At 44.2% G+C, this 23,442-nt stretch overlaps 1 protein-coding gene across 1 annotated transcript in view; it reads right to left on the minus strand.

The window, feature by feature from the left end:
• Positions 1-23,442, minus strand: part of LOC127582347 (receptor-type tyrosine-protein phosphatase delta-like) — a 439,637-nt gene that overhangs the window by 60,268 nt on the left and 355,927 nt on the right. Inside the window, exons 19-22 of the mRNA XM_052037503.1 lie at positions 21,535-21,750; positions 16,889-17,049; positions 12,700-12,812; positions 9,002-9,043 (exon numbers count right to left, since the gene is read on the minus strand). Of these exons, the coding sequence (XP_051893463.1) occupies positions 9,002-9,043; positions 12,700-12,812; positions 16,889-17,049; positions 21,535-21,750 (532 nt within the window). The remainder of the gene's footprint in view (positions 1-9,001; positions 9,044-12,699; positions 12,813-16,888; positions 17,050-21,534; positions 21,751-23,442) is intronic.

The raw sequence follows: 23,442 nt of genomic DNA on the forward strand, positions 1-23,442 counted from the left end.
AGACATAATGAAGATATCACTTTAAAAAGCAAACAATGAAATAAAATCATTATAATTCAATCATCAGTCCCAGATGAAAAGGCTGAAATGAGAGGAGTAGAAGAGGGTCATGTGTGGTTAGAACACTACACCATCAGGGCTTGAAATTTGAAACCCAACAATTCACAAGGAACCCATTTTCCTGGAGGAAACACACTGGAATCCTCTCAGTGTGGTTTCTCAGGAAGGGTACATCCACCATTGACTTCCCTGTTTCTCTAAAGCATTGGAACCTGCCTCTGCTCTTCTCCTGTACACAAGGTTTATGAAATTAGTTTGAACCACAGCCTCATCAGTTTCCCTAACTACTGTCACCTCTTCCCTCCCACTTCATCCGCTCTTCCCAAAGGATAAGAAACTTTAAGTTTTTTGCAAGAGGCATCACCCCCAATCAATATAGATAAGAAAGTGAAATGGGCTTCCAACCATGGAGCATTATAATCAGGTCAAACAAAATGAGGCTACTTGCAAAAATTCCAGAGAGTTGGAATATTTTATTAACCAACTACTTTTGAATAAAGGAAAGTTGCCTGACCTAACTTTTCACTGTATTTTCTTTTGAAATTCCCATCCAGAAATTTTCCCCTTTCGCTAAACACATGCAGACTGTAGCCTCAGTCTGTGGCTCAGTATGAACAGATTCCGCCTGAGTATCTGGTTCTGTTCCACAGGGCATTCCCTGCACGGGCAGCTTTAGAGGGAGAAGCTCAGGGGCCTGATGAGGGGTGGAGTCTTGTTATTGATGTGATCCATCTCTGTGTGAGGGGAGTTGAATGTTATTCCTGAGGTTTTATACAGAGGGAGTTTCCAGTTTCAAGATGGGAATGGGATAAGGCAAGATGGTAAATGGAAATAATATTTTAGCAGAGAAAGACAATTAATCATTTGGGGAGTAAGTTAAGGCACTTCACCCTACCTGCAGCAGCCAATGGTTAAGCAGGGAATGTTATGGGGAAACAGGTGTGATTAAGGGAAAGGAGAAGTGGTTTAATTAAGGGACCTTTGGGGTTCTGGACTTGGCTTGCTGGGATGCAGTTCTGAATCCTCGACTCAGCTCAGCTTACAGCCTCTGCTGTGCAGCTGCAGAGAGCGTTCAAGGACTGAGCAGGCCCAGCGAAGAGCAGAGGCAAATCTGTGACTTATTACCGTCATCCACAGCCAAGGATTTGAACGTGACAGTGGCATTGCTGATTCAGCTGCCTGATACATGCAGAGGCAGCAGGAAAGAAAGGCAGTAATAAGAGGGAAATACATCCTTCAAATGAAAAAATCATTAATGTGCACTATGGATGTGTGTGACAAAATCGTGCAATTCCCGGAGATGTATAGAGAGTGCTCACTTTCCTCCTGCACTAATGACACATTACCTTTAGTGTCTGTGCTTCAACTCAGTTGGCTTAAAACAACAGACTGTCCTTCCCAGAGCTAAAGTTACTAAAGTTGGTGACCTCCGAGTACTTTCAAGGCCTCTCGTTGTGCAATGCTTAACCCTAACTTTAAGATTATTCTCTCATCAAGAAATATTAGCTTGCAAACCATAAATTGGAAGTCTACAAACTGGTCACTAAAAACTGTCTTGGACTAATATTGCATGAAATGAAATGTACTGAAAAATTTAGGGCACAGGACCTTTGTGAGATGCTGGCAGATTTAATGTCTATTTGTTTTATTTCCGATCTGCTGTGTTTTTCCGTTTATCTAGCTAAGGAAGACAGGGATGTTCATTTTGGCATGCCTTTGACAATATCCCCTATTAATGAGTACTCCTGTGTCGCCATGGTTACCTAGTGCTTTTGTTGATTGTTTTGTTTTCCTGGGTTTCTCCTTCCTTTTTGATCCCTGTATCTGGCTTTCTCCACAAGCAAGTCCCTAATGGAATTACAGGCCCTGCTTGCGGAGATAGCGGGAAATGCCTTTGGTTGCTATGGAGAATTTCAAGCCCTGTTACAGAATCAGCAGAGTTTGATCATTTGAAGCAGACAGTATGGACGTTAAACCGAGGCAGCACAAAGATGAGAAGCAAGCATGAAATCATCATCAGTTTTTATGGTGGGACATCACTGCAGTTTCTTACAACACAAAACAAAAAGGGGAATGTGTTGGAAAATACATTCCTGCATCATGGAAAATGTCTAATACAGACACACTCGCTATCAAAAGAGGAAGTGACTTGGGCTACCAATTTAGCCACCCTTCCCAAGCCTTTCACGGACTCTTGAAAATCTTTTCAAAGAATGAAAAGATTCTGGACCTCTCTTTGCCTCTTGGGAGTCCTGTTGTCAAAGGTGGCCTCAAAAGAAGAGGCTGGAAGGTGAGAGACGTCCTCCCACGGAGCAGTTTTCCCTTCCTTCTCACAGTCCCCGATGCTGCACTTCCAACTGAGCCACACTGAATCCTCAGTGGAGGCGCAGCCTATCTGAGATGGTGAGTAACATGCTGCCCTTTAAGCCACCTACTCTTTAATTTCACGTCACCCCAACTTAATCTCTCCCACATGCATATTCCTTTTTACCTGCTGGAGGACAGTTCTATCAATGATAACCATTCCCACCAACCTCTCCCCTGCCTCTCGCCCCATTGCCCACTTCATCACCAATGGCTGCTCTTGATGTTTGAAACTCGACTGTGAAAGACAAGAGGTTATTTGGCTAGGAAGTTCTCAAAGCTCAAGTGCCATTCTCTACTCTCCTAATGGCGACACAGCTTACAGTCAGAGTCAATGTACTGAGATGGGGGAGTTCATTTGTATTCTTTCTGGCTCAGGGACCACTGCGGCTCTTGGCAGCCCACACTCAACTGATTAATGATGGATCTAGTGAAGGGCCTCCTGGCTCGGCTCCACAATGGCCAGTATTTACAAACAAAGCAACCTGAGGGCTTCACATTTTGCTGCCTGCAACATGTCAAAGCTTGTCACCAGGCTCCGGAAACCCATCCAGCCAGCCCACAGCTGTGGAGATGAGTGGCCATCATTTAATCAAGCTAATTTGTATAGGGTAGAGGTCAACAGAAGAAGCATTGGGTTTGAGGCTGGTCACGTGATGGAGATATTTAACGTTGAGCTGGGGACAAACTGTTCAATGTCTGATCTGTCGGTACCTCCCATCTTGGAGTGACTTCTCCTGCAGTGGGTCCAAGGTGGCAGTGTAATACCAGTAATGACTGGGACAGGGGCACAATGGTGGGAAGGAACAGTGATCTGGGCCTGCTACCCCGCAACATGTTGGTCTTCCAGTGTGAGGGGAGGTCTGCAAGCAAATGCTGCCCACTGCCGTACTCTAACCTGTAGGAGTACATGCTAAAGGACACACTGAAGCTCAGTGCATCCACTGCAAAGGCTGTGAGGGAGAGGACCACAGTCTAGGGTCACTGGACACTGAGGGGATGGTTCCTGTGCAACAGTCGTTAAGGTGCTCCAGGGGTACATTGTTTATGGAGGAAAAGTGAGTGGTGTTGATATGTTGTAAGAAAATGCATTGGATTAATGGTAAATTCAGTGCAGAGAAAGATGTGTACTGATATATATTGTCATAAACAAAATATATTTCCAAAATTGAAAAAAGTCACCTGTGCCTGATTCACCACCCAGCTACTGAAAAGTTTCGGTTCTCCTTGTTAATGAGGAAAACACTGACTATGATACCTTGCTAGAATAGAATGTGTGTGTGTGTGTGTGCGCGCACGCATGTGTGTCTGTGTCTGTCAGTGTGTGTATATGTGTATATATGTGTGTATATATGTGTATATGGCTGCATGTATATATATATATATATATGTGTGTGTGTGTGTGTGTTGGCTGAGAATGCAGCTTGGCTGTGACACCACTCAGTCCCTACCACCCACTGTTGAGGCTCCCCAAGAATCAGGGCTACCTTGAGTGAACTTGGTTGGTGCCCACAGAATGGTTAAGCCAAAGGCCAGCAAATTCACAAAGGCAGGGAGAAAATTGGAAAAACAAAGTAGATGTGCAGGGCACAAGCCTAATCCACATCACTGCCAATGTGATATATCATTGGCTGATTGTGGCCCACCTTCATACCTGGCCTGCCCTTTGCTGTTGCCGTAGTAACTTCCAAACACTTGCAAGAAGAATGTTCACTGAGGCTCAATGAAGAAAATGAGTTCAACGTCACAGAATAACTGGAATGTGTTTAGTTTGGAAATAGGAATGTCTTAGAGCAGGAAGGAGTGTATGTTTGAGATTTGGCTGAAGATTCACTGTGTATCTAAACTGTGCCAGGCCTGACCTGAAAGGGTTTAATTGTTACTGACAACAGGTTAAAAAAGAAGTGGTAATGTTTTATTCCCAGCTTTGAACCCATTAGCCAGGGTGGGGACACAGAATTCTCCCTAATATAAAAATAGACACTACTGTAAGTACTTAACAGATCAGGCAGCATCTGTGGAGAGAGAAACAATTTAGGTCAATAAAGGTTCTGATAAAAGTCATCAAACTGAAATGTAAACTCCATGTTTCTTTCCACAGATGCAGCCTGACCTGCTGATTATTTCCGGCACTTTCTGTCTTTATTTGAGATTTGAAGCATCTGTGGTATTTTGCTGTTGTACAGAATACTTGCTGCTCCTCAAAACACTCCATACAACAAAGAGTTAAAATATCTGCACTCTATGAGGGCCCTGTGCCATTTAGTTGTACAACTGCATCCAAGGCACCAGTGAGGTGAATGGATATTGAAAGGTTGTATCTTGCAGAACCTCGATTCATTTCCATTTATATTACATTGTTCTTCATTCCACAAATTTTGCAAAAGTCTGCAGTGCTACCTTTGTTAATTATACTAGATATACGTAATGTGTTGGATCTTTCCCTTGTCACTACTGAAAGCCAGAACCTGATCAATGGCTGGGGATTTACTACAATGGTACCAAAACCTTCCAAAAAGATTCTGGCCCAGAAGTTGTAAAGTGCTTGATGTCAGAGGTTAGTGGGGCACTGAACAGGCGACTCAGACCAGATTAGTGCCGGCATCCTGGCAGTGATACTTCAGCATGTGAGAGGCTTGCAATGTTGTGGGCAGCAGGGTGGGTCTGAGGTGTTGTGGGCAGTTGGACAGCTCCTATGTGTTGTGGGCAGTAGGCCATATCCCATGTGAGGAGACTCACACCAAAGCCTTTCCTCTGGGATCCTGCCATTGAGGATAATGGAGATGAGAGAGGGAGTGATCAGGAGTAGATTTGTGAGGAGACTCACACCAAAGTCTTTCCTCTGGGATCCTGCCATTGAGGATAATGGAGATGAGAGAGGGAGTGATCAGGAGTAGACTGGGGTTGGAGGGAAGAGGATTGTTGAGAAAGCGATACGCTGTGGAGTTATGGGGGAGGTTGGGGCGAGGAATACAATTGGGATGGGGGAAGAGGATTGCTGGGGAAAGAGAGAGAAGATCTGATGGACGTAAGACAATGGTCAGGGGAATAACCATGGGATGGTCATTCAGCTGGGCAGATGATCCAGATGGTCAGTGGGGATATACTAGGGAGATGATCAAATTAGGGAAGCCTGTTTGGAGAGATGATGGGGTGGGAGTGTCATGGGTTGTCAACTGGGGAGGTGATTGAACTGGAGCAATACATAACAAAGAAAACTGAAAGAAAGCACGTACCTGGCAGAAGATGATGTCCCAGTGGCCCAGTAGAGGTCAGGACCCTTTAATGAATGCCACAGCTAACCTCAGCCCTGTTGAGGTCTGACTCAGTTAGTGGGCCTCATTTGTGCAATACCATTTTGCACAAATGAGATCTAAACAAGCGTTGCCTGCTGTCACTGCGCATGCCACCTTGCCGCTGTGCACACTTGCATTAGATGCACCGATGAGTTATATCTGGTTTATGGGACTGTGCTACTGAGTCCGGCAATCTGTTATGTTGTGCAGAAGAGCACTGCCAAATGACGGACTTTCTAGGCTGGTGTAACTCTATTAATAAAGTCTGGGTGCTACAACTGACACAGGTTCTGTCCCCTTGCTTGTAGAACAGGATCCTTCCAAGTGGATGAGATTGGGAGCATCCTCTGGTTCAGCAGCAGGGTGGTTTGGAAAAATAAGGCACAGTGATATGGCCATCCTTCCTCTGGAATCTCTCCATCCTGTCTTCACACAGTCTACAAGCTTATTTATTGAATGGCACTCACTCACCAAGCCCGCATTTCCACAAATGGTGAAGAGCTAACTGCTATCAACTGTCATTCATTGCCTGTTGAAGCTTTCCTGAGAGACGTGATTACATGCTGACAGATGCAAGTTTGACCCTACATTACAGGGCCTGATTAATCAGTTTTAAGATTTGGTGACAGAATAATTGCCCATTGCCCTCTGACTGCAACGGATACCTTCTCACTTTCCACATCTGTAGTGACATGAGGCTGACTTTTGGCTCTTGTGGACTGCACTAAACATGCTTGTTCTCCACCTCTGACAGTTGGTTCCATTGAAATCAACTCTATATTAAGTGCAAGCCACTAAGGACTAATTTCTATCCAACTGTCTTCAAGAAAAAAAACAGCTGTCATAGATTTGGGCCTATCTGAATCTACATGAATGTACTGTCGATCTGAATCTGGATTTGTCAGCCTTGCATAAAATTATGTTTTCAATATTTAATGCTATTAAGCCACTTTGTTATTGAGTTCACAATTATTTTTAAGAAATCCAATGAGATGGGAAGCTTTAAAACAATCAATCCTCAGCATGATTAGTAGGTTGATGGTCACTGGGTGTTTGTCTACTTTCATGTGGCAGCATTGACTATATACACATGTGCATTTGTGTGTTTGCTTGTGTGCGTGCATGTGCATGAGTATGTACACTTGTGTGTGCACGTGCATGTATGTCCATGTGTGGACGTTTGTGTGTGTGTGTGTGTGTGTGTGTGTGTGTGTGTGTGTGTGTACGTGGGTGTACTTGTTCTGTGTGCAGTATATAGGAAAGACACTGCGTAAGACACAAACTGATGGGCTAAATAGCCTTCTTCTGTTTCATAAATTTTCTATGATTCTATAAAGGGGGAGGAACAAGATAGAAGAAAAGGCTTGAAATATCCCCTGGCCAAAATGATCCAAGCTCAAACTGCACTCAGATTTGCATTTTCAAGCTTTTGTCTGAATTGATTTGAAGACCATCAAATGCAAAATGTGCCAGAATGAGCACAACTTGTACAGTTTATAAGAAATTTTGGTTTAAAAATTTGCTTGAAATATTTAAGTATAAACCAACAGTGTGATTAATATGGCTGAAGATGGGTTTGTCATGAAAAGCTGAAGCATTTTTACCCACTGGTCCTCTACCTGTGAGTATTTTAAATGACATTAAATAATTTTGAAGATCTGAACAGAACCATTCTCAAATCATACTGGCTGATGTCAGTTATTCCACAAATTGGGCTATTTTCACAAGTTGTTATAATGTGATTATTAATGTCCTTCTGTCAAATAAAAAGACCCAAACACCCACAGCAAACGGGTGAGAGCACTGGAAGCTTGCAGTGGTTACTAATTCTACCTGGACCACTGGGCAGTCTGTGGGCGGGCTGGCTTCTAATGTAACATTTTTACAAATCAGTGCAAAGAATTCAGAAAATTCAATAGATGTTGCCTGTACTTTGCACTTGAAATTCGGTGATGCTTTGCACTTGTTTGGCTAATTTCAGTTAAATTGCATTGAAAAAGACAGAACGAGCCTGGATCAAGATTCCTTGGTAAACCAACATCCTCTGTGGTCTGGAGAAAAAGATACGCGTGTAACCCAGCCTGCTGATGAAATCGAAGCCTAGGAGACTGCCGCCTGCAGTCGAGGATTACCTTTGACAGGAAGGAGAAAAGTTCGGTTTAATAGGAAGAGCGAGTGGGAATTTGATATAAGCATGTAGAAGAACAGAGTAATCCTTTACTGGCATTGTCTTCCCTTCAGAATCATGGAGGAAGTTCCTCAAGATGAATTTATTTGTTGTGATTTGGAATAAAATAATCCAGCCAGAGAGAACATAGTGACATCAGGAGAAGAGGTGTAGCATAGGTCACAGGTGAGATGTGTGGAAACACTTCAGTAGGGATTATATATTCGAATATCCTGAAGATGGTCCAGCAAACTAAGAGACGGTGTTCTGAATCTAAATAACTTTGAATTGGCCAATAAGCAATCTGCTGGAGGAACTCAGCGGATCGAGCAGCATCTGTGGGAGGAAAGGAATTGTTGATGCTTCAGTCCTGATGCAGGGTTTCGACCTGAAATGTCAACGATTCCTTTCCTCCCACAGATGCTGCTCGACCTGTCGAGTTCCACCAGCAGATTGTTTGTTGCTCCAGCTTCCAGGATCTGCAGTCTCTTGTGTCTGCATTGGGCCAAAATTCAGCAAACCCCACCTCATCCCCAATCTCGCCAGAGAGGAGGAGTTTCTGTGTCCATCCCCTCCCAAGGAAATTGTGAATTAATGGTGTAAAGCCATACTTTGGACAACTTTGGTAGAGATGTAGCAAGGATATCATGGACCAAATGGCCTCCTTCTGTGCTGTATTCATCCCAGGAAATCCAGTGTGTGTGGAAGGTTGACTCCTGAAACCTTAACTTCCAGTCAAGCCTCCCCTCCCTCTCACCCTCACCCCCAGCCCATCCACTGCTCCCACATCCTCAAGGTCCACTAGACCACCAGATGAAACTGATGAAGCCACAAATCTGCAGGCAACCCTGGACTTAAAGGATTGACGTTTGAAACATACACCTAAAGAACATGCAAAAGTGAGAGGAGCTAAAAGCTGAGCCAATGAGCAGCCAGGAGCTCGAGAGAGAAACACAAGTTAAAAACTACATCGAGGTGGATAAGAAACACAGATTATATGTACATATATAGATATATATTACGATATATATCTATATATGCTATATATATTAAAACAAAATGAAATCAAATAAGCTAACAAAACAATAGGCATAAAATGCAAGTGGGAACTAACTTGCAAATTCGGGTTCACTGAGGGGGCTGCTGACAACAGATTCTGTGAAAAGAAACATCAGCACGTGAACACACTTAAATCTACAGGTTGGCAGAACGCAACTCAAGGGGGAGATAACAAAAGAACAAAACGGGAACTTAAACAAACAAACAAATGCATGAGTAAACAGTCAGTCTCCGATCTGGCCCTCTCAAAGAACTCGACGGTTTGTTCTGTTTCTTACCTCGTATTTTTTTTCTTTCCTTTCTCTCTTCGGGGCTCGCTCTGTCTTAAACACAACCGTAGTAATTGTGTCCATGTGAGACTGCCTGAAAATTTGGGACCCACCCACTTACGAGGGCAGGTCCCTGGAATGACTACGGTTGATCCTGGGAGGGGAAACTAGGGTTCTGCCGAGACACAGAGGCCAAGGATGGATGAAGGCAAGGTGGAGTCCACAACAAGACTCCCAAGGCTTTTTCTACCAACCAGACTCTCAGCTCGAGTTCCAAGGTGTGGTGGATCTGATTATGATTGTCCTATCTCCAACTGCATCACCTAGTTAAAGAGGCACATTCAGCGTTCTTCAATACTTTAATAACTAATTAAACAAACAAAAACATGAAATTATCTTTCTCTCAGGTTGCGGGCAGCTGGGTCCTGGAGATTAACTGTCTGGGAGGTTTGGTAACCTGTCCCAACCCTGTCCCAGTCCCACCGATTTTACTGTCAACTCTGCTGAAGGTAATGTTCCGGGTGGCACTCTGGGCTCTGCCTCTGGTTCCTTGCTGTGTCAGCCATGAACTGACCATGTCGTAGACCATTGATGCTGCCCTTTCCTGATGGTGTCTGTCGTATGCCAATGAGCAGCAGCAGTTCCAGCTCCTCCCTCACTCCTTAGCCCAGGGACATGGTGGCCACATGCAGCCTTTCTGTTGGACCCACTTGAACTCAGCACAGAGTGTGGACTGACTGGGTCAGCCTGTGCTGCTGGCTGGAAGGGTCAAGCAGCCATAATCCTGTCACTGAAGAGTGCTATATTGCTGCATAGATGGGGCGATGACCTCAGAGAATCTACCACATGTCCGCTGCCACACATTTAAGTACAGCCCTGGGCTATGTCATACAAACACAGTTGGCTCTCCCATTTAGTACCCCTGTCATTAACTGCACTCCAGGTGACCCAGGTGTAAGAGGAGATGGGTTTTGCCCTCAAGTTGAATCCTTTCTCAAAGTCTTGTAAATGGAGGTCACCTTTGTTTACGTGGTCGATAAATACCACTTCTGACTAGTTTGGATTTGTTCACCTGCACTGGATTAATGATTAGTTGTGCCTATTTTAAAAGACAACTTTTAAAAGACAGTTGAACAGGTATGTAGACAGGCAAGGCTCAGAGGAATATCAGCCAAACATGGACAAATGGGACTAGCTTGATGGGCATCTTGGTCAGCATGGACAAGTTGGGCCGAAGGGCCTGTTTCTGCGCTTATATGACTCTATTTAAATCCAGCTAATGTTCTGTCATCAAACCTGGAGGGAATGACTGATTCATGAATGTCTTGATGTCCTGCATATGATGCCAGGAAACCCACTGATGAACAAACCCTGCCGGTTGCTTCTCCCCAGGTCGCACCTTTTACCACAATGTGTTAACACAAAGTGCTACCTTGTATTGCCAAACCTGGATGGTGAAACATCCTTCTCAAGGAATTCTCAAATGCACCAAATGATTGGTTTAAATTAATGGCTGAATCTGTCATGATTGACAAATGGTTTCCAGCTTTATACCCACAACACGCACATCCACAAGCAATGCATCCTAGATCCAGCAGTCACTTCCTTCAAATGCATGATACTTCTCAAACTGCATAATAACTTTGCAATATTGTAGAACCTTTATTCTATGATGAGATCTACCGTAGCACCTGCATCTTTATGGCGACGAATGGTAGTGCCTTGTTTTATGCTACATTTTTCTCTGTAGTCATCTTTAGTGGTCAACAAGATAAGCTAGTAACCTGCTTCTGCCCCTTTGGACCCGCTGTTTTCCAGTAGACCAGTGGGGGTGTGTGGGTTGGGGTCGCTCTCTCTTCATTCACAGCACAGTTAGGCTGATGATTCATCCCTGAGGTATCATGGGCCCATAATCAACATGGATCCACTCCACGACAACACTTTGCAGAACTACAGCTGAGAACAACTCCTCAGCAGGAAAGCGACCTATATCTACTGAACGAACTATTAATTTCTACCATGTGGTTTCATAACTAATGGAAGAATTCTACCAAAGATTTAACATTTGGTTAGGGATCATATTTCTCAGGCGTTGGTAAAAACACCTGAGCTATTCATCCATCACAATGTGTCACATTAAAAGCCCACACATTTTAATTTTTGATTAAAGGTAAGATTTAAATGTGGTTCAATTTATAATTATAACATCTGTTGAAGGATATGATAGAGACTTTCACACTGGTTGAATTTTTAGCTGCTAATTTTCAACCTTCCCACAAGCATGCCTTGAATGAGAGGTCTGGTACACAAAAGGTTGCCACTCCCTCTCTTAAGAAAGTGGCTAGGAGATGGGCAAGTGTGGTATAAGCCGGCACAACTTCTGTCACTCCCAGAAATATCCTGTCTGTGTAAAAGCAGGAAAATTATAACTCTTGCAGTTAAGGTTTCCAACATGGAATTGGCATTGCCAGATGCTGCTGGCATGGTTGTTGCTCTTCCTCAACCTTTCCTCCCCTCCCCTCGTGCCTTCTTGCTCCTGCCCTCACACTCCTGCTCCCTTCCTCCCTCCCCCTTCCCTTCTCTCTCCCCTCTTCCCTCTGCACTCCCACTGTCTCTCCCTGAAGCACTAGCAGCAGTGCTTTGACACTAGTGGCTGCTGAGGCTTTTTGTGGGCAGACCTTGTTCCGCCTTGCGGGGATGGATTCCTCCCAATGGTTCCTGGAAGCTCCTGCCCGGAGGATTACTGGTTTGAATTTATCTCAGTGGTCAACATCCAGAGTCATTCTGCTCAGGGCCACCCGGATTTGATCCTGACAGTACAGGTGGACAAAAGACTAATCTGTTCCAAAAAGGATTGGTCCCATTTCTAACCAGTGATTTTCCTTGACTCCTGGTGTCTGATTAAATTGAGATGTGCCGCGATTTCATTCTGTGACATCTGACGATCCTTTCAACGCACCAATAAAGGGACTGCATCCCAATTTGGAGTATAGGCTGCTTTAATCAGAATCTGGGCTTGCAAGTCAATGTTGAGACTGGTGACTCTTCCATGGAGTTTAAAATGGCTTCAAAGTGCAAGTGGGAGAAATGGGAAGGGGGGGGGGGTGGGCGGAATCAGAAGCCCAGCGGAGGGTTTTCTATTGAAAATTCCCCTACTCTTGGGAAATATACTTACATTGTGTCCTCTGCAAAGTTGGTTTTCCCTGTTCAATCTTCCCCCTGAATTCAGGATCACTGGCTCAAAATAACACCGTAACCAAAGCATCGGAGTATCATCACCAGGAAGGCACAATAACAATGTCTGAGCCTCTGTGGCACCACCACCACTCTTCTTCTTCAATCCCGAACAGCTCAGGGTTCAGTGGAGTCAGGCTCAGCTAAAGCTGTGTCTGTGGACCTTCACCAAACATTGATAAATAAAACCAAAGCTCTCTTTAGATTATTTCAACCACATGGACAGAGAGCACAGTTGCTGCATCTTTACCTGGCGTCTGAAAGTTGATGCGTCTCATTTCGACCGGGTCCATGGGATGATGGGATGGCACTTCTGCGTTGTTGAGAAGACACTTGGTTCTGGGATCACTTTCTTTGCGTTTTCTGTCGTTGGAGTGAAATGGGTTTAAGTTTGGTTAAGGATCTGCCAAGATCATCGCTTACTTATGAATCTGTGCAGCCAAGAGCTGAACATATGGGCCACTGACGTGTGCGGGTTGTGTTTATCATAGGAACACAAGAAAGTAGGAGCAGGAGTAGGCCACTCGGCCCCTCAAACCTGCCCTACTATTCAATATGATCATGGCTGATCTATGCACGCCTCAACTCCTCTTCTGTGCCAGTTCCCCAGAACCCTCAAATCCCCAGATCTTTTAAAAATGTATCTGCTTCCTCCTGCAATGATCCAGCCTCCACAGCACCAGAGGGTAGAGAATTCCAGAGATGGACCTCAGTTTTAAATGACCACCAACTAATCCCTTCGTTTGAGATTCTCCCACTGATGGAAACTTCTCGATATCTACCCTGTCATGCTTCCTAAGTATCTTATATGTCCCAATAAGATCACCTATCGACATTAATGTTTCAAAAACTGCTCCAAGTTCAGCACCAAACTCTCTGAAAGACCTAGCATGGTAGCTTCTAAGTAAAGCTCTCAGGAGCAATGTATTTTGTTCTTTCTTAAACCTGGTTTACTGAGCCTCACCGAGTATAATTTTGTGCTGTATGGAGCCAGGTTCATTTCACATGGATCGAAACAGCCATGGGACAGATTAAATCTCTCTCCAGAGTAGCAGGTAAATGTCCTCTACTTAATGCACTGTGCCATCTAATTGCCCACTAGATGGATCGTGTGAAGCTTCTTTCCTCTCAGTTACATTTAGACAGGCACATGGACAGAAAAGGTTTAGAGAGATATGGGCCAAATGCAGGCAAATGGGATTAGTTTAGATACCTTGGTCAGCATGGATAAATTGGGCTGAATGGCCTGTTTCCGTGCTGTATAACTGTATGACTCAATTTATCAAACTCAGAATAGATTAAAACAAAGGATTAGATCTTAGAGTCACAGAGTCATCGAGACACACAGCATGGAACAGGTCCTTTGGCCTACTGAGTCCATGTTGATTATCAACCACTTACACTACATTACACTAATCCTACATTAATCCCATTCTGTTTTATTCTTCCCACATTCGCATCAACTCACCCCATATTCCACCACTCACCTTCAGACTCGGGGCAATTTACAGCGGTCAATTAATCTAACAACCTGCACATCTTTGGGATTTGGGAAGAAACTGGAGCACCCAGAGGAAACCCATGTGATCACAGGGAGCGCGTGCAAACTCCAAACAGACAGCACCGGATGTCAGGATTGAACCGTGAGGCAGCGATTCTACGAGATGTGCCGCTGTGACACCACGGAATGTGAATCTTGAAATGTGTTTGAATCAAGACTCAGTCCTGTAGTCACGACAAGGGGTGAGGGGTGATGTATCAGGGTTGTGTTTACCCTGACCTTGCAATACCTTTGCTTATAACAGTTAACTGAAAATAATTTCAGGATCCAAGAAAAACCAATTAATATAAAACAAGTTATTCATTGTTTTAACCTTTCAAAATGATAGAAAGTTATTTGGAACTCTGGATTAAAGTGCCTGCTTACCTGTCGGGTTTGCTGTCCATGATGAGTGCATTAAAGGAAAGATAAGAACTATGTAAGTGCTTCAATATAAATGTTAATGGTTCACACATGTAAAGAGCAGCACCACCCCTTGACTAATTAACCCAATTATCCTCTAATAATGCTGGCAAGTTTGGATACTGTGACTCAACTTAGAATGAAAACTAACTGTCAGTAATTCTAAAGAGCAGGGTGATAGATCCCAGGATTAAGGGACTCAAAAGAGTGTTGAGGGGCAGGGTTGGAGAATTAGCTACAGTGTGTACTAACTCCAAAAGATAAAAGGTCAATGCCTATGGGTAGAGTATTAATGTTTTAATTTTATGCTATTCTACCAAGTGAATTAATTTAAGTAACATTTTGATAACCTTGCTCATTGGATCCAGTCATCGTGACGAATAAACAAATACTCCTTTCTATACCCCAAACTATATTCCTTTCTGAACCCTTCGCTCCAGAAACCTCCTTATGTTTTCACAGCCAGCACTTACAAGCTCTCACAGTCTGCAAGGTCTTTGTTTTTTGCTTATGGGTATTTGGATAAAATTGCAAAATAGTTTCTTTCAGATATTCTGTGAAGTATCCCACCGAATAAGATGATCACCCCATGTAAAACCAAAAGAAGTACTGCCATTGGCAGTGCTTTCAACCCCCGGTTTATATTGAGTAGGCTGATCTCAGCTTGGATGTTCATGACGGATTGATGCCTGCCTGATGCCTGAAGGGTGCGTCGACTGGTTGATGCTAGCAGCCTGATAACATTCACCTTCCAGGAGGGATGGATGCATAAAGTACACATATCAAGGACTCGCAAGAGGCAGAGAAAAAGCACCACCGTCACAAGGCCATGCAACTCAAGGCCCCTACAACAATGCAAGCCGAATTCTTCGTTATGTTATTAAAATAACTCCACCAATCCCCTCACCTACTGAGAAATCTGTACACCACCAACTCAACTCTCTTATGCAATCTCCTCTTCCTTCAAGTCACCAATCATGGCCAAGGCTACAACCTAGTCAGAAAATGTCCTCACCTCCTGCCTCTCCTCCTTAAAACCCTCCCCTTTGAAAAGCTTCTCCTTCTTTGGCTCAGTCATTTCTTTTTCTCTGGTTATTCTCCCGTGAAGCACCTTGGGGCATTTTACCATGATGAACGAACTTCATTACTTCAAGTTATTGATGTAGAGCAACCCAAGAGCTTTGTGGTTAATGGCAGAGCGCTGTATCACACAATGCCCCCAATTCACATCGCAAACAGCAATTAAGATTTTGTAAAAATTTGCAAGTTTGAGATGATGACAAGGACGGATTAATTTTTACAACCGGGAAGAGTAATTTGAGGGTTTTCTGCTACAGAGAGAATAACAGGAATAGATATTGTATTGTGGTTACAGAGTTGGTACCAACTTGTGCCAAGTCTTTTGGTGAAGGCCCCGGTTTACTTTGGTTGCAAATATTATTACAGCCTCATTAAATGGCTGACTATTAATTTATAATAGGTTAGTTATTTTAATTAAAAGTTACTTACAATATTATTGTTTCATTATAAAAATATTACAGCTGCAAAGCAGAAGGATCACTTAAGCCATCACTGTGAACTGTGTATGACCAACATCAGGTTCAGCTTAGATTTGCTCTGTGCCTCTCTTCTCCACCCCACCAGGTCACTAGCTGCCAGGCACTCTGTTCTGTAGCTTACTCTGGCAGAATGGCTGACTGGGTAATGCGGAGGAAACCAAACATCACCCACAGATCGGGATGCCACGGACAGTCAGTGACTGCTGTATGAAGTGGGGATCGAGGGAAAGATTTAGAAGCACAATTCTCTTCTTCACACAACCTGTCAAGGTTCATGTGTTAGCCTGGACTTTAAATGTCAGTGTTACCTCATTACATCAGATAGATTGAATGAGCTAGGGCTTTTCTCTTTGGAGCGAAGAAGGATGAGAGGTGACTTGATAGAGGTCTACAAGATGATAAGAGGCATAGATCGAGTGGACAGTCAGAGACTTTTTCCCAGGGCGACAATGGCTAACACGAGAGGGCATAATTTTAAGGTGATTGGAGGAAGATATAAGGGGGATGTCAGGGGTAAGTTTTTTACCCAGAGAGTGGTGGGTGCATGGAACGCACTGCCGGCAGAGTTTGTGGGGGCAGATACATCAGGGTCATTTAAGAGACTCTTAGATAGACACATGAATGATAGAAAAGTGGAGGGCTATGTGGGAGGGAAGGGTTAGATAAATATTGGAGCAGGATAAAACGTCGGCACAACTTTGTGGGCTGAAGGGCCTGTACTGTGCTGTAATGTTCTATGTTCCATGTATGTTCGATGTACTTTCATTTCTCTGTGTGTTGTCTTGGGGATCAAAGCAAATCCAGGGTCATGAATCATGGCTGATTTCCCATTGGTGATCTTAATAATTCCCAATGTTATCCACCAATGTTCCAATCTACTTGACCCACCCTAAACCCTTTAATTGAGATTCTCTTACTTTTTGTACAGTAGAATGGCGATTACAATGCAGATGATGAAGACCACTGCCAGCACTGGGCCCACCACCCAGATCAGACCCTCTTCTCCGTCGATGATAGGCTGTGGGTCAGGGTCTGCTGATAGGATGGGGTCAGAGTATGGACTCGCTGCAAACATCTTCTGCAATAACAATGAAAGAGCAAGGAACTCTTAGAATTCATTAACTGCTCATTAATTGCTTCATGAGAAATATTACTTGGAGGCTTTCATTAATAAATCAGAGCAGAAGTAAAGGAAAATTCCAAAAAATTCATCTCCAGTTGAAAGTGTTGAACACCTCCAGCAGAACTTGATGCATAGTCACGACTACACAACATGTTTAGTGCTACTCACTGGGGATAAATGGTTAGGCTAAAGCCTCTGGAATACCTTCCCAAAAGCTCACAACAGCTCACAAAGTCTAAAGAAGTTGTTTATGGTCAAAAGGAGAACATAGCTGGTGTGGAAAAATGCAGCTGGTGATGTTCTTGCCTGATGAACACACTCAAATCTAGTACCTCTGCTGCAGTCAAAGTCAAATTCCAGTTTATTGTCAAACACACAAGTACATGTGTGCACAAGGGCAATGAAAAACTTATTTGCAGCAGCATCACAGGCACGTAGCATCAGGGCAGGCACGGTAGTGTAGTGGTTAGTGTAACGCTATTACAGCGCCAGCGACCCGGGTTCAATTCTGGCCACTGTCTGTAAGGAGTTTGTATGTTCTCCCCGTGTCTGTGTGGGTTTCCTCCGGGTGCTCCAGTTTCCTCCCACATTCCAAAGATGTATGGGTTAGGAAGTCGTGGGCATGCTATGTTGGCGCCGGAAGCGTGGCGACACTTGCGGGCTGCTCCCCAGAACACTTTACACAAAAGATGCATTTCACTGTGTGTTTCGATGTACATGTGACTAATAAAGATATCTTATCTTAAAAGATGTTGGGCAGGTTGGAGGGGGAGGGGAAATTTCACAAAATTGTGTTAAGTTTTTCACATATAAAGTAGCATTTAGCTTTTGGACTCTATACTCGCATCCCAGAGGGCAGGTTTGCTCTTTCACTGGGATCCAGCACTAAGCGATCTCTCAAAAATCAATGTAAGCTGCTTAAATGTGAATAAAAAAAAACCTGGCTTCAACACAAAAGGGTTGAGAGAATGTGGGACACACTGACCCCAAGGGTAGAGATGAAGACTCAAGATGGATATTCAGCTGGGAAGTATGCCTGCTATGGGATATGGAAAAACAGTGGTGAAGGCCTGTTTTATCAGGAAAAGGGCATAAAGCAATTTGTAGATCCTTCTGCAAAGAAAGAAATGTACCATCCAATTAGGCTTGATTTAGTCAAAACATTTTTTAGCTGCTCCTTAGATCAGATCAAAAATAATTATTGATATATCCAATATGAAATGCAGGGAAAACATCTTCATCCAGTGGAATGTGGAGCTTATCACAAGGAGTCTTGCGATAGATAGCACACTCTCACTTACAGTGAAGTCAGATAAAAGCATGACGGACAAAGGGACTGATAGGGAATGGTGAAGCAGGGAGGGAGACAGTGATACGACCATATGGGCAACACGTTTTGTTTCTGTGCTTTGTACATTGTGTAATTCTCTGCAACACAAAATGGTGCAGGGCAGCGGTGACTGCAGGACTTCATATCTGCCTGCTTTTGGAGAGGTAAGATAAGATTTCTTTATTAGTCACATGTACATCGAACACAGTACACAGTGAAATGCACCTTTTGCGTAGAGTGTTCTGGGGGCAGCCCGCAAGTGTTGCCACGATTCCGGCGCCAACATAGCATGCCCACAATTTCCTAACCCGTACGTCTTTGGAACGTGGGAGGAAACCAGAGCACCCGGAGGAAACCCACGCAGACACGGGGAGAACGTACAAAGTCCTTACAGACAGCGGCCGGAATTGAACCCGGGTTGCTGGCGCTGTAATAGCGTTACGCTAACCGCTACACTACCGTGCTTGCCCTCGAGGAAACCAAAGCACCCGGAGGAAACCCACACAATCACGGGGAGAATGTACAAACTCCTTACAGACAGCAGTGGAAATTGAACCCCGACCGCTGGCACTGTAATAGCGTTACACTAACCGCTATGCTACAGTGCCACTCAATGCATGTACGTCATTAACGTCAGGACCCAATGTGTTCATGTGGGCACTTAGCCTCACATCATATGTATTTTTTAGGTGATTGTTGGGAGATCCTCTGTATGCACTTGCCCTGCCCTGTGCTCACCACACACAGCATCCACTGGGGCAAACTAAAACCCAACCTCGAGTAGTATTGCTAAATTATCGATATATTGCATTTTATCTGAATCCAGAAGTCCATGCAATATTTGAGTTACATACCTCGTAAAACAAGCTGTTGTTACCATTTGGTGAATTAAATAGAGATAAGGGGCAGTTTTCCTTGGATTCAATTCAACTGCAATTAACTCAAGCAGCTTGGCTAGCCCCCAGGCTGGTGGGGATGACTCCAGCCACTCCAAGTGAGGTTGAAGGAACAACATAACCATCTCTGGTCAACCTGCAATCTGAGCGGTTATGATTTGGAAGAGTATGTCTCATTAATTTTGAGCACTATTACAGTCAAGGTTCAGATGGTCACTGTTTTATCGTTGCCGGTCATTCTTCATAAACCTGGACCCAATGCAACTAAATATGTCCATGTCTAAAACTTCTAAAATACCCTGTAAAGCCCACCTATTCGAGTAGACTTTCAGTTGCCTATCTCCACATCTCTCCTTATCTTTGACTAGTGCAAGCCATCGTTTAGTTGGCAGATTTCTCCACTGCAGAGACATGAACACAAGATCTAGGCTGATGTACCAATGCATGACAGATGGAATACCGCACTCTTTCAGTTGGTTAAACCAAGGCCTTAGCTCTCCCTCAGCTGGACAAAAAAGATCATATGGTACTATATGAAGGGAAGCAAAACAGTTATCCCAGATATCCTTAACAACATTTTATCCTTCAATAAACATAGTTAAAACAGAATAGCTGGCCAATGTTACATTACCATTTGTGGAAACTCAATGCAAAAATGGGTTGCTTTTCCTGCTTTACAACTTTGAGGTCATGGGAAGTGCTGAGAAATGCAAAGCTTTATTTAAGTGGATTGGACTCAATTTCTGTTTGATACTCCTCTTGAGATGTGGCTTGAGAAGTTTTAAAGGGAATAAATTATTGTACTTTCGTTGAAGACCACAGCCAACAGAACGTAAGCCTCCCCAACAAAGTTCTGGGTTGCAGAAGACCTGACTTATGGAAAACCGACTTCATGCAAATTCTCTCAGGTGCAGTACTCCAGTTTCTTCACCAGGAGACAGTGCAGAGATCACCCACAGAAAAGCCAAAGCCTCCTCCAAACTCTCCTTCAGATAAGACCAAACATTACAAACCAGCGCACACTTTCTTTTATTAAACTGCCGGTAGTTTTCTCGCTGATCAGTTCCCCCCACCACTCCACCCAGGCTGCATTCAGACAACATTTGCCATGGGACACTTGCTGGCAACACCTTCTATCACCTACGGTCACGTTCCCCAGCCCACTCTTTACAAATTAGTCCCTAAGGGCTGACGAGGCTAAAGATTTCACGTTACTATTTTGGGGGAAATTGTTCATTTCCTTCTGGTCCCACCACTCTAGACACCGTGGCCAGCAAAGCACACCAGTACCCCTACTTCCTCAGAAAGCTGAGGAAATTTGGCATGTCCCTGATGATCCTTACCAATTTTTACAGATGCACCATAGAAAACATCCTATCTAGATACAACAGAGCTTGGTATGGCAACTGCTTTACCCAAGACTGCAAGAAATTGCACAGAGTTGTAAACACAGCCCAGACTATCACAAAAGCCATCCTCCCCTCCACTGATTCCATCTACACTTCCCACTGCCTTGGGAAAACAGCCAACATAATCAAAGACTCCTTCCGCCCTTGTCATTCTCTCTTGTCCTCCCCTTCCATCGAGCAGAAGATACAAAAGCTTGAGAACACATACCACCAGGCTCAGGGACAGCTTCTGTCCTGTTGTTATCAGACTCTTGAATGGATATCTTGTACAATAAAGTACTCCTGATCTCTCAATCTACCTCATCATGGCCCTTGCACCTCATTTGACTACCTGCACTGTACTTTCCCTGCAACTGTAACGCTATATTCTGCATTCTGTTATTGTTTTTCCTTTCGTACTACCTTGATGCATTTATGTATGGAATGGTCTGCCTGGATGGCATGGAAACAAAGCTTTTCACTGTATCTCGGTATATGTGACAATAATAAACTAATTAGCAATTGCGGAAAATTCAGTTTACAGACAGTTCTCAGGAACGTACTCCTGTACTTTACCCTTAACCTTAGCGTGGGGTCCTCTCCTGATCTCCAATCAGTGTGCGCGTTTGATTCTCTACTCCCAGTCAAGTGGCCCGTACAAGAGATATGATATTTCTATTACCCACTCTTAAAAGGATGAGAATAAAGGAAAACCATGAGAATGAGAATGAAATCAAGGGGAGGGGCTGGGGAGGGCAGATGGGAGATCAGTGAAATAATTGGGTGAGATGTTCCCAATAAGCTTCCAATAAGTTGAGTCACTCACCGCTTCTGGAATGTCCAGGACACCCAGGACGAAGAACACGTATTTGTTGCCCTCCTCTAGAGGCTTGTTTTCAAACCCACCATAAAATCGTTTGTCACCAAGAATGAACTCCTGCGGGAGAATGTCAAAGCGACCAGCGATATAGGGCTTGGCGTGGCCCAGCTGGCGGCGGAGACGGAGACTTCTGCGCCGGCGACGCATCAGATCCTGAAGGAGCTGGATTACAACGAGAAGGATTTAACTGAACAAGTGGAATCTGGCAAAGGAACCAAGTGAAGTTAGCTCCTCATGGAGAGGAGCAATATCTGAAAACTATTAACCCAAACACATCAGAGGTCCCCCAGATACCGCCCAGTGTTACAAGGTCTCAGAATGTTACAGGTTCTCTCAGAATGTTACAGGGTCTCTCAGTACTACAAGCTCTCCCAGTGTTACAGATTCTCAAATTGTTACAGCTTCTCTCAGTGTTACAGGTTCTCTCATTGTTACAGATTCTCCCACTGCTATAGGTTCTTTCAGTATTAGAGGTTCTCTTGATCTTAGAGCTTCTCTCATTATTACAGATTCTCACAGTGTTACAGGCTTTCACAGTGTTACAGGTTCCCTCAGTGTTACAGATTCTCACACTGTTACAGGTTCTCTCAGAATTACAGACTCATTGTTACAAGTTCTCTCAGTGCTACAGGCTCTCTCGCTGTTACAGGTTTTCATTATTACAGATTCTCACAGTGATACAGGCTCTCAGTGTTACATGCTCGCTCAGCGTTACAAGTTCTCTTGGTCTCTTCCCAGCAAGCTTGGGAGATTCTGGGGGAGGGAACAGCTGAGGAAGGGGAGAACACAGTGATGGAGAGGGACAGAGCAGATGGACTATAGCAGGGCAGATCTGACAGGTCAGCAGGGAATGGCAGAGCGGACCAGAGTAGCAACTGGGGACAGTGACGGGCAGAGTGGATCGACTAAGCAGTGGAGGGGGAAGTGGATTGAGGGAGAGGCAAGAGCATGAACTGAAGCCAGGATATACAGACTGAAGAGCAACCAACCAATTTTTTACACACGAGAATCCTTTACATTAGAAGGTGGTAAATGACATTCTTTGATGCAACTGGTTTTACAGTTTGTAGATGGAGAAATTATTCTCCTTTGAGCTAAAGGGATAGCTATATCACATTCTTCATACTTCTGTGGATTTAACAGGATTGGACAATATTCTGTGCTAATCCTCAAGGAAGGTACACACACTTTGTCCACATTGAAATCTTATGAATTTTGGAAATATTGACCAAGGAATTTGCTTGCATAATGCAGATTTTTTCAGCATTATGCAATTGAAAATCAATTTAACCCGAAATAAAACAATGTGTGGAATCATTTCCCAGTCAAGTCAAACCATACGGGAAACCTGGCCAGCTACTTCCTGTTGTCAGTTATCTTTGTCATCTCATTGGGCTCTCACCTCAGGTCACATGGGGTGATGCCACTCCTCATGCAATGCCTCTTTTCGGGTGTTACAGAGGAAGCTGGACAACATCGCTCTGAGGGTGCTGAGTCCAGAACTTTCCTGGACAACTTGATTCCTTAGCACTCACTGGAAGGCCTCACTGCATCAACCTACTGACATCTAATCTGTTCCCCCTACCCCTACTGAGGCACAACTGGCCTCCCCATCACCTGCACTCACCAAACACTCTGCCCGCCCCCACCCCTTTCCCCACAACTGCCCCATTCAAGCCTGCCGACCCCCTCGGGCCTGCTTGCCCATCTCCCCAGTTCTTGACCTCCCAAGTGGTGACTTTGCTGATCTCACCTCCTTCCTTGTTCTTGCTTGGAGTCAAAGCTGCCGGTGGCTCAAAGTAAGAAGGGATCCTCCCTCCCTCTCCAACCCCCACTTTCCCTCTGGAAATTTCA

The sequence above is a fragment of the Pristis pectinata genome, chromosome 24 (assembly GCF_009764475.1).
Source record: "Pristis pectinata isolate sPriPec2 chromosome 24, sPriPec2.1.pri, whole genome shotgun sequence".
NCBI classification, from domain to species: Eukaryota; Metazoa; Chordata; class Chondrichthyes; order Rhinopristiformes; family Pristidae; genus Pristis; species Pristis pectinata.